This window comes from Microtus ochrogaster, unplaced genomic scaffold (genome assembly GCF_000317375.1).
Source record: "Microtus ochrogaster isolate Prairie Vole_2 unplaced genomic scaffold, MicOch1.0 UNK17, whole genome shotgun sequence".
NCBI lineage: Eukaryota > Metazoa > Chordata > Mammalia > Rodentia > Cricetidae > Microtus > Microtus ochrogaster.
Genome location: NW_004949115.1, coordinates 3,277,161 through 3,289,151, shown reverse-complemented (window position 1 = coordinate 3,289,151; position 11,991 = coordinate 3,277,161). Strand labels below are relative to the sequence as shown.

The following is an 11,991-nucleotide window of genomic DNA, read 5'->3' as shown; positions in this document are numbered from 1 at the left end:
GAGCCTGTCCTGGAACTAGCTCTTGTAGACCAGGCTGGCCTCGAACTCACAGAGATCCGCCTGCCTCTGCCTCCCCAGTGCTGGGATTAAAGGCGTGAGCCACCGCCGGCTTCAATTCTACATTCTTTTTTTTTTCCTTTTTTTTTAAAATTCTACATTCTTAAATTTTCATTTGCACTTACTAATTCACCCACCCTGCATTCAGGGAGCTACTCCAGATAATTATGATAGTACTAATAACAATAACAGCTAATTTTTTACTTAAGTCTTTTTTGCCAGGGACTTCCCTGAAGGCTGTGCATATATCATATGATTATGATCATACTATGGAGAGCAAAATTAACATGTTCGGTATATTTACTAATTTAACGTGTTTAAATTTAAGAAGCTATTTCTTAACCACAAGGCACTAACTTCGTAAATACACATGAACATGATAAATTACGGTCTTTTGCGGGCCCAAGTAAGCCCTGTTTTAGGACTACTAGAGCCTCACTTTTGCCACTTCCTACACCCCCCCTCTATCTCCCCACCCCCCATCCCCCACTCCTCCACTCTGCTCACCCTCCATCCCCCAACGCCCCACCCCTCCACCTCTCCAACCCCCCCACACACACCTCCACGCTCCCAACCCCCCACCTGCACTACCTCTTCTCTCAGGGGAACCAGCAGCGCTCCTCGCTCCTCCTCGCCGCAGTGCCGCTGTACTTTAGAAACGTCGACAACCGCGCTTCTCTCCTCAGTCTCGCTCCTCCTCGCCGTCGCGCCGCTGTACTTTAGAAACGTCGACAACCGCGCTTCTCTCCTCAGTCTCGCTCCTCGCCGCCGCGCCGCTGTACTTTAGAAACGTCGACAACCGCGCTTCTCTCCTCTCAGTCTCCTGCCTCCCCTCCCCAAGATGGAACTCTGTGGGCTGGGGGAGTCCAACGAACCAAGCTAGACCACGTACTCTCGTGCTCTCTTTAGAAACTTTGTCTCAAAGTCTCAAACTAGGGGCTCCACGCATAGGCGGGAAAGCTACTGCGCAGGCGTGGAATCGTCTGAATCTCGCCCCTGGGCGGGACCGGACCAATCCACTCAGACGGCTTGGCGCTTCGGTTAGGAGCGCGCGGCTTTTCTCTGGCTTTGGACGGGGAAAATAAGCTTTTCAGAGAGGGAAGAGTTCGCAGTTATCTCGTAATGTCTGGTGAGTCGGGTCAGCCGGAGGCTGGACCCTCCCACGCTGGTCTCTACTGGCCGCACCCCGAAAGAAATCAGCCTGGGGTTCCAGGAGGAGTGATTCGAAGGGCCGGTAGCCAAAGGTACAAGTCTTGGATCCAAAAGGTTATTGAGCAAATAACCGGATCCCCTAGACAGTGTGTCACCCTTAGCGATGTGGTGCCTGTCACTGTACTGGCCGTCCAAAGATACCTTTTAGAGGATGAGCCACGGGACATGGTGCCCAAGCTTCCCCTTTACTGCTATGATGTGACGATCTCGGACGGGGTGTACCAGGAGAAGTGTTACTTAGACCCCAGCTTAAACTTTCTCGTTTATCAGAATATTCTAAAAGTTGGCATAGAAGTGAGAATTTTCAGAGTTTCGTGTCTTTACAACGAGAAAAGATTGGGCCAGGGAATCCTATGCATAGATAAGGTCCACTGTGGGGAGACCCCAGATGTCGTTTGTGTAGAAACTCCATTTAGAAATAGAGTGCAGGAGGAAAAGCCAGAGAGGCCCCTGAGAGGCGGCAAGAGCCACTACCTGGCTCTATGGAACAACGAGGATCCCTACGGAGATATCTGGAAGACCAACAAGCATCCTGAAGAATTCAACTTTCATAGTAAGTAGTCAGAGGAAATGGGGCAGGTTTTTAAAAATGTTCGGAGCCTGGCATGGTGGTTCACCCCCAGAAGACTCCCCAGTTGGGGAGGCTGAGGCAAGAGAATTGAGAGCAAATTCCAGGGTGAACTCAGACCTAGAGAGGCACCATGTCTCAAAAATAAAGAGCAACAACAAAAACAGTTAAAGTGTTTGGAAGCTCGGGCTAACAGGAAAAGAAAATGTTTTGCCTTGTTCGTTCTAAGCAAAGAGGGATAAACAGTCTCAACTTCATGCTGAGTGCTTGGTTCTTAGTTTGCTTCCAGAGTGCTGTTCTTGGAATACCTGAGTGTGGTTTAAATGTAGTTTGGCAGAAAGATTGAAGACGTGGTTCTCAGTGCTCCTTCTGTGTTCAATATTTATATTTGGTTTTAATTAATCTTAGTTGCAGTCCCATTTCAGCTGCGAACAATATATAAGTTGAAGAGTATATTGACTTGGATTTTACGTAAAAGCCATGCATGCAGCATTGTATATTTTAACATTGAACATTTGTTCAAAGATGTTCTGTGATGTGATAATTTACATTAAGTAGGACACCATGTTTATGTCATTGAGTGTAAAAGTCATACAAATATTACTTAGAAGGTGTGATGATTTTAGAAAGGCTTCAAATGATTCTTTTTCTTGATATAGGAAGTTCATATTTCCTGTATCAGAAATAGGAAGTTACCCTGAAAATGGCAGTTTGTCTTCAATAAATGCCCTTTTAAAATCTTTGTGTATTAGCACCTAAAGTTAAGGCAGATGATGACACGACAGGCTAAACATATAAGGAAATGGGTAGAGGCAAAAGAAATTACAAGTCTATAATCTTCTCTATTTACTGGTTTTAGATATTTTTTGTTTGTGGAGGCAGAGTCTAATATATCCAGGCTAAGCCAAATCTGTTCCTCCTACCTCTGTCTCTCAAATTCTGGGATTACCAGGAGTACTTGATTATACCTGAGGATCCAACCAGGATTTCCTGCACGCTAAGCAAGCATGGTACCAGTGAGCCACTTTGCTCAGCCCCACTCCCTTTTTGTCATGGGGCATCTTACTATGGCAAGCAATAGTAACAAATTTGAACATTAGAAGATAACTGCCTCAGAAATATGCATTTATAGTTAGATCTACTTGAGAAAAGAAAATGTTAATAGAAATTTGTAGTCAGTGATTGCTGTGGTATAAATGTTCATTTATAATTTTACAATTTAATTTATAAGAGGATAATTGATTCAGAATTTAAAGAGGGCTAATAATTATATATTATGTCTATAAATAATATGTGAAAGTATATTTGATTTCAGTTCTTAAGATAGTCATATCCAGTAGATATCAAAGTGTTAAAAAATTTAAACTGTGTATTTTAAAAGATATTGTGTTAAATTGAGAGGTCCAACTCTATTAAAACCATGGTAGTAAAATCTAGGAAGTGAGTAAAATCAGGACCTCAGGTTCTCTGTGTGTTTGAAATTCGAATTCATAAACTTTGGAATGCAGTGAAATGCATCTTTGCCCTGTGTGTGCTTTCAGCATTCCTATCAAAACTGCAAGCTTAAGAATTTGGTGTACATTTTTGAAAACATAAAATTAATTATGTGATATTTCCACATAATGCATTTCAGGCACCTCTGGGGGTATTTCTATAAATATAATATGACATACTATAGAAATATGATAACTTCTATAATTGTACCCAGGTAATTGAGTAATTTATTATTTTAAACTTTCTCAGTATTGTAAAAAAAAAAGTGCCAAATACAAGTAAGATGTGTAAGTTTTCTTTGTGTTTAGAATTGTTGAAAGGATGGATTCCCAGAGTTAAAGAATATCTGAGGGTTTTTTAAATTTTAAAGAAAACACTATCTTTTTTTACTATGCATACCAATCCCAGTTCCTACTCCCTCCCCTCCTCCCATTCCCTCCACATACCCTCCCACCCCACCCCCATCCACCCCTTCACCCCACCTTGCCCCATCCATTCCTCAGAGTGGGTAAAGCACATTGCTTTGGGGAAGGTCCAAGGCCCTCCCTACTATATCTAGACTGAGCAAGGTATCCATCTAAAGAGAATAGGTTCCCCCAAAGCCAGTACAAGCAGTAGGGCTTTTTTTTTTTAATTCTTTGAGTATTGATAAATTGTTTTCTGAAAATCTGTACTAATTTTAATTTAACAAACATATATGAGTTTCCATTTCCCCATATCTTTCTATTCTAAAACAGTGTCTTTTGGCTTTGTCCTATTTTCTTTCTAGAGTAAGGAACTGAGCCTGAGGTTTCCAGTGTGCCCCAGAGGAAGGGCATTACAGCTCAGCCACACACCAAGCTTGTCTTTTTATTATTCATTTAATGGATTTCTTTGTTAAATAGGTATTGTTTGTGTGTGTTTTATGCTGCAGTTTATTTTTGTGGTGTCCTGTCACTTTTCTGTAAACTTGCTCATGTTCTGTGCCTTTGACTCTTTTTAGTAACTTTTAGCTTCACACATGAGAAGGGTTTATACAACCCCATCAGTCATACACTTCTGCATGGTTATTTGGTTACACTCGAGTCAATTAAGATCTAGAAAACTTCAGGCACCCGAAAAGCTTCTGTCTTGCCCGTTCTTTGTTTACACTCTACTTGAAAAGTGGAAGCTCACACCGCAACCTTGCAAATGTCCTTTTCCTATTTTCTATTGATTTTTTTAAAAAATTATTCTTGTGAGGCAAATTCTTATACCTCAGGCTGGCCTTGAACTTCTTAGCTCCTGACTCTAGCTTCCAAGTGCTGGGACTACAGACCCTGTGACATACCAAGTTTTGTTTTTGTAGTTTTAATTTTTTACACGTATTTATTTATTCATTTGTGAGTATGGGGGAGGCAGAGCAGAGAACACAGGAGTACCTCAATGTCACTGTGAATGTGTTTAGGTCATAGGACACCTTTAGGGTGTCAGTTCTCTCCTTCCACCATGGGTGCAGGATGGAAAGCACCTTTACCCACTGAGTCATCTTGCTTGCTTTTTCTCGAGATTTTGGAGACAAGGTTTTACCTTACAGTCCAGGCTTGCCTGGAATTCATAGTTCTGCGGTCTCTGAGATCACAAGCTTGTGTACCGTTATGCCCCACTTTTTGTTGCTTATCTTATCTTTTCTTATTTATTAATTTTTATTACGTGTGTATGAGTGCTTTGCCGACATGCATGGATATGCACAGTGTGTGTGTGCACCTGGTGCTCAAGGAGGCCAGGTGTTAGATGCCCTGAAACCAGAGTTAGAGATGATTATGGACCATGTGGATGCTGAAGACATGTCCTCTGCAAGGGCAATAAATACTTTTAATTGCTGAGTATTCTCTCCAAATTCTGGAGAAAACTAGTGACTTTTATCATTGTATAGTGAAAACAGCCCTAGACAGTATGTAAATTGCTGGGTCTGAGTATTACCACAGGACTTATGCAAGGCAGGGATTATTTTATTTTATTTTATTTTATTTTATTTTATTTTATTTTATTTTATTTTATTTTATTTTTGAGATGGCCTACAGCACATGCTGGTGTGGAACTTCTGTTCTTCCCCTAGCCTCCTGAGTACTGGGCTTAAGAGTGTATACCACCAAATCTGGCTTTCCTTCTTTCTTTCCCTCTTTCTTTCCCTCTTTCTTTCTTTCTTTCTTTCTCATCCTTTCTTTCTCTCTTTCTTTTCTCTGTCTCTGTGTGTGTGTGTGTGTGTGTGTGTGTGTGCGCGTGCGCGCGCGCGCGCGCGCGCACTCACATGTACATGTTTTGCTAGAGATTGAAATTGAACCTTGCCCATGCTCTGCAACAACTATACTTTGAGATATAACTTTAGCTCTTATTTTTTATTTTGAGGTAGGGTCTGACTTAGTTGTTTAGATTTGTCTTCAACTCACTCTATAACCCAAGCAGGCTGTCTTTCTGCCCTAGACTCAACAAACTGAAATCATAAGTCTGCATCACCAGCCCTGGCTGTACTGATAGTTTTTACAGCACACTTTACTCTTTTTTCAAACTATTGTGATTAATGGCGATTTTTTATTTTTTTAATTTTTAGGACAATCTTTTTTATTTTACATAACAATCCCTGTTCTCCCTGAGTCCCCTCTTTCCCTCCCCTCTCTCCCACTCCTCTCACCTTCCCCCAGTCCACCTTCCATCCACTCCTGAAGAGAGAATAAAGCATCCCTTGGGGGGGGGGTCAACAAAATCTGTCACATCAAGTTGAGGCAGGACCAAGGCCCTCCCCCAGCCCTGTATCTAGGCTGAGCAAGGTGTCCCTCCACAGGGAATGGACTCCACAAAAAAAAAAAGCAGCCCATGCACTGGGGATAAATCCCGATCCCATTGCCAGTGGTCCCACACCAAACCGCTCTGCTGTCACCCACATTCAGAGGGCCTAGTTCGGACCTTTACAGATTCCCTAGCTGTCAGCCCAGAGTCCATGAGCTCCCACTAGCTCAGTTTCTGTGGGTATCCCAATCATAGGTCTTGACCCCTCTGCTCATATTGCTCCTCCGTCTCTTGAACTGGACTTTGGAAGCTTGGTCCAGTGCTTAGCTATGGATCTCTGTATCTGCTTCCATCAGTCACTGGGTGAAGCTTCTATGATGACAATTTTAGTCCTAAAGAATTTGAGGCTGAAGATTTGGCTTAGTAGGTAGGAGCAGAAGAGCAGTGAGGTCTCATGCATGCAAAGCCTTGAGATCACAGCATCCACATTAAATAAAAATCTTGGTGTTTGAGACAGGAGTGAGAGACCCTCCTTGTCTTAAAGGAGTAAGGCAGAGTGATAGAGCTGGATCCCCACAATATGTGCGCACATATTATTAACTGTATTATTAACAATATTAGCTGGTTAATATCTTATTGATGAATGTTATCCTACCAGTATGATAATTTTCCTGCATAGTTCTTGTTGCCTCGAGTTTTACTCATTCTGGTAATGGTGGTTACCATTTTGGTGGCAGTTAGGGTAGTACTTATGAATGTGAGTAGTCTACTCACACCTCAGGTTCTTTTTTTTTTTTTTGATGTGTGTGTGCATTTGTGTTAATACAATTGCATATGTGCACATGTGTGTTTGGAGGTCAGAGGACAACATGGGACTTCATTCTTTGTTGCAGGAGCTCCTTCCGCTCCTTCAGCCAATAGCTGCTGAGATACCCGCCCATTGGGGCATGGTCTCTCTCTCTTTAAAAAAGCAGACAACAGCCCTCTGCTAGGTCAGGAAAGGAGCCGCTGGGAGCCGCTTGGAGCCAAAACAGAGCTGGAAGCTAGAGAGCGACTGGAGGGCAGTTGCTGCTTTTTTAGAGGGAGGGAGGGAGGGAGGGAGGGAGGGACGGACCACGCCCCAGTGGGCTGGTATCTCAGCATCTATTGGCTGAAGGAGCTCCCTCAACAATTCTTTAAACGCCACCCACCATTTTATTTTTGAAACATCTCTCACTGGCTTGCTGCTTGCTAGTTGCCCACCAAAACAGATGGATCGCTCTGCTTCTGTCTCTACCGTGCTGAGATATATTACCGTGCATGTTTTTTTTTTAATGGGGGTATTTCTATACGTCAAACACAAGTCCTCATGTTTGTAAGACAAGCAATTTTCTGAGTGAGCTATCTTTCCAGCCCCTCAAATGTATTTTAGAATACAGATTCCTGAGTCTCACCATAAGTTTCTGATTCATTGGGCTTGCAGCAGAGTCCTTCAGAGTTTGTGTTTCTATCAAGTTCCCTGGTGGTGATACGTATCCAGCAGAAATCACACTTTTAACATCACTAAACCAATATATCTTTTTCCAGTCTTTAATATCAGTTTTGTTTCATGTTTGTTATCCTTTCCTAAGAAGGATACTGTTAAGATTCATATATGTGAGGGCATATGTGAATGGGTGAGAAAATGTTCTGAACATATGCGTGCGTAAGTGTGGAGTCTGGAAGTCAGATATTATTACATACAAATACGAGCATGAGCATTTTGATTACATATGTATCTGTGTAAAACATGATTGTCTGGTGTCTACAGAGGCCAGAGGAAGGTGAGAGATCCCCTGGAATTGAAGTTACAAACAATTGGGTGGTACTTGCGGGTGGTGGGACTTGAACCTCGGTCCTCTTAAAAATCAACCAGTGCTTTTAACTGATGAGACATCTCTCCAGCCCCAAGAAGCTATTTTCTATTAAGCTAAAGTGATTCATACTAATGTAAAATAATATCACTTTCTCACTGCAATTTTTTTGTTGTGTGTGTGTGTGATGTTGGGAGCTGAATCTAGGACCTGCCTTATGCATTCTAGGAAGGTGCTGTACTACTGAGCTAAATTCCTAGTCATTTCAAATGTTGAATATTTTTTCTTTTTGTCAGAACTGAGGATTGAATTCATGGCTTCATGCATACTAGGACAGTGCTCTGCAAACTAAGCTATAGTCCCCAACCCTGATTTTTTTTTAAAAAAAATAGTTATTTTTCAAAAGAATGTTGTTTGTAGTAATATATTTAGGTTTATTATTAAATTGATTCGTGATTGCTTCATTTCTAAGTGTATAGTGTAAACATCAGCTAATCAGTATAACCCACATAAACAAAAGCTCTTCCAGATATTTAATATCTTATTGACCAGGCATGGTGACTCAAGCCTTTCATCCAAGCCCTCAGGAGGCAGAGGCAATGTATCTCTGAGCTTGAGATCAGCCTGTTTGACATAACAAGTTCCAGGCCATTCAGGGCTATATAGATACATATAAACCCCCCAAGAAAAGATATTTATTAATTTTTAAGAATGTTAACAGGTCTTGAGACTTAAAATTTTGAGAATAAGCATTTTGTTGTTTATTGCATTGAATATCCAAGTTCTTTTCATCCATTTTTGATAATGAAGCGTATGTGTTGCAATGAATCTACATGGATAGCTCCTTATTTATAATTTGCCTGTAATTATGCTTTAGATTTGAGAATATGTTATATAAAGTTTTTAAGTTAAAAAGACAATCTTGAAAGGCTGTCAACTGGCCAAGTGATGTCTAAACATAGCTAACTGAAAATCACGTATCTTTCAAATTCATTCTAGTTTATAAAGGAGATGCATTTGCCGTACTCAAGGTTGCTCCACATTCACTGTAGATAATTCAAAGCTTTCCTGTAATTTGACTATATTGGAAAAGAAATTGCTTAATTACATCATATCAACTATTAGGGCCTCTGAGTCTGTGCTAGTAAAATATTTTGAGAATTTGAAAGTAAAACTATCTATAGTGCCTTAATATATTGCAAATTTGGCTTTCATGAGTTATAGAAATACTTAAAATATAACATTTATACTTAATAAAATTAAATTATAAGTATTACTTCCTTGATAAAATAATGACTAGCAAATACTAGCAAATATAAATGGAAATGGAGTATATTCCGACAAATATGTTATAAATATATAATACATAGAGGTTGTGATGCAAATTTCTGTTTGAAAATTGTGTGGGCTGTGAAAACAAAATGTAGACACAATTGGAGATGATACCCCCTTTAATGCTAGAAGACTAAAATCTGATTTAAAAGTTAATCCTTAAAGATGATGAACAACTTTTAAACAGTCTTTGCCCTCATTCAGACCCGGGGTTAAAATGTTAAAATTATATGGTGTATGTGAAAATAATAAGTGCTGTCTGGGAAAACAGTGTGGGTGGGCAATACATGTGGGTGGGTTTCAGTAGAGTAGTTAGGGACATCGCTGAGAAAGTGCCTTGAGCACTATTTGGAGAGAGGAGGGAGGATGTCCCTTACATATCTAGGAGGAAGGTATTACAGAAACAGAAGAGCAGGTGAGAAACCAGAGCCATATATGGGATGTTTGGAGAAGGTGGACCATGTACGCATGAAGCAGAAGTGAGGACAATACAGAATATGTCAGCAACAGTTCTCTAATCTGTTCGGAGTGGTGGTGCATGCCTGTAATCGAGCACCTGCATCGATGAGGCAGGAGGATCATGAGTTCCAGTTCATCCTAGACAGTACTTTAAAAAACACCTCTGCATACATGCATGTGTGTGTGTGCATATGCATGTGTGTGTGGCCATGCATGCACATATTTTATTTTTATTTTTTTTAATATTTTGTATGGAAATATAGGCTCATAGGCTTACATGAACCATGGCACGTGTGTGGAGTCCTTGCCTTCCATTTTGTCATCCCCAGGAAGACTATCTACCTCCTTTGAGACAATGCTTCTTGTTGGCTTTTAGCTCACTAATTGGCTGGCGAATGGGTCTCAGGAATCCGCTTTCCTCCACGTTACAAATGTATGCCTGGCATTTTCACATGGGGTTTTAGTGATTGAGCTCGGGTTCTTGCACTTGTAAGGCAAGCCTTTCACCAATGGAACCACTGCATTTCCAGTGCCACAACTTTTGACTTTTGTAAGATAAATAAGTATATTGATTAAAGGAAAATATCGAGAGATGAATTTAGATCCAAGATTTGCATAATGTAATGAAATTGTTAGGTGTGGTAGAATGCAAATTAGAAGAAATACTGTTTTATTTTATGTAAGTGCTTATCTAATCCTACATGATAAGTCTTATAACATTTTAGTTGTTCTTTGTATGGAGTTTATATGGAAGAACTATATAGATAGGCTCCAATTTAAATTTTTAAAAAGACCTAGCTGACAAGAAGGAGTTGCATTAGATATTGTCTGACTACCATTTTTTTAGCCTTAAAATGGATCTTTGAAACTATGATGATGCAATAAATACAATTTTTATCTTTTTATATTCTAGACATCAAGATAATCTCTCTCTCACACCTTGAAATGACCTGGAGTAGCAGAAAAGATTTTCCTGCCTTGCTTGTGAGGATTCTGCATAAATCAAAACTGCGATACTATGGGAAACCTAATAGATGGATGATTGAGCCATATCAGGTACACGTAAGGCTTAAATAACATATCTTAATTTCAATATTAGATTATAACATGCACACTTCTCTATTTGCAAAATATATTCCTTTAAATAATATTTCACAGGTTGAAATTAATAACTTTAAGTGCACTCAGAGTTTTTACCTCAAAGTATTTTTTCCTTTTCTTCTTCTCTCATATGTGACATCCTGAGCACAGTTTCCTCTTGCTCCACTCTCGCTACACTCACGCCTCCTCTGTTTCCCCTCAAAAGAAAAAAGAGCAGGCTTCTGGAAATCTCAACCAAACACAGCCTAACAAGTTACAATAAGACTGGGCACCACCCCTCATATCAAGACTGGAAGAGGCAACCCAGTAGGAGAAAAAGGCTCTCAGGAGCAGGCAAAAGAGTCACAGACAACTCCATTTTCGCTGTTAGGAGTCCCACAAGAACATCCAGCTACATAACCATAACGTTTGCAGAGGACCTAGCTCAGACATATGAAGGCTGTGTGTTACTGCTTCTGTCTCTATGAGCCCCCATAAGCCCTGGTCAGTTGATTCTGTGGGCCATGTTCTCATGGTGTCCTGGATCCCTCTGACTCTTACAGTCCTTCCTCCCCCGCCTTCTACATGGTTCCCCCAGCTCTCTCTATTGTTCAGCTGTGGGTCTCTGCATCTGTTTCCATCAGTTGCTAGATCACACCTCTCTGATGTCAATGGGACTAGGCACCTATCTATGAGTACAGCAGAATATCATTAGGAATCGCTTCATTGAAATTCTTTTAGGAACCAGAGGGTGGAAAGCCAAAATATTTTTTCTGTGATTTTTCCATTAAAAGTTCTTTGAAATTTGACATATAGCTCAATGTTAGAGAACTTGCCTAGTATATGCAAGGCCATGGGTTCATTTCTGTTCCCAGCACCTCAAAATGTATTTCAAAGGAAAAAAATCTGTTAAGTATGAAACAGAGGTAGTTAATGTTCTTTAGATTCCCTATCCAGCTGATCTCTTTCACACTTTTTTCTTTGTCTAATCTTTTCTTCTCTGTGCTTTCTGCACTAGCATGTAAGCAGGCTCTAGTCTCTAGTCAAAAAATTTTAAAGGAAAACAATTTAGTAAAAGAAAAAAAATCCCTGGACCATTTCTTCTTGAAGATGTTTTCTTTTTCTTGTCTTCCATTTTCTTCTCAATACAATTAGTTGGACTTTTCTTCAGCTCATCATTTGCTAGGAACTTTCTTTTTTAGTTTTTTTTTT

At 40.3% G+C, this 11,991-nt stretch overlaps 1 protein-coding gene across 2 annotated transcripts in view; it reads left to right on the top strand.

Annotated features, from left to right (window-relative positions):
* Nucleotides 1–1,179: 1,179 nt before the first annotated feature.
* The window catches only part of Radx (RPA1 related single stranded DNA binding protein, X-linked), a 74,576-nt gene continuing 63,764 nt past the window's right edge, over nucleotides 1,180–11,991 (top strand). For both annotated transcript variants that reach the window (XM_005367368.1, XM_013353841.1), the window contains exons 1-2: nucleotides 1,180–1,822; nucleotides 10,613–10,755. In XM_005367368.1, the coding sequence (XP_005367425.1) occupies nucleotides 1,180–1,822; nucleotides 10,613–10,755 (786 nt within the window). The remainder of the gene's footprint in view (nucleotides 1,823–10,612; nucleotides 10,756–11,991) is intronic.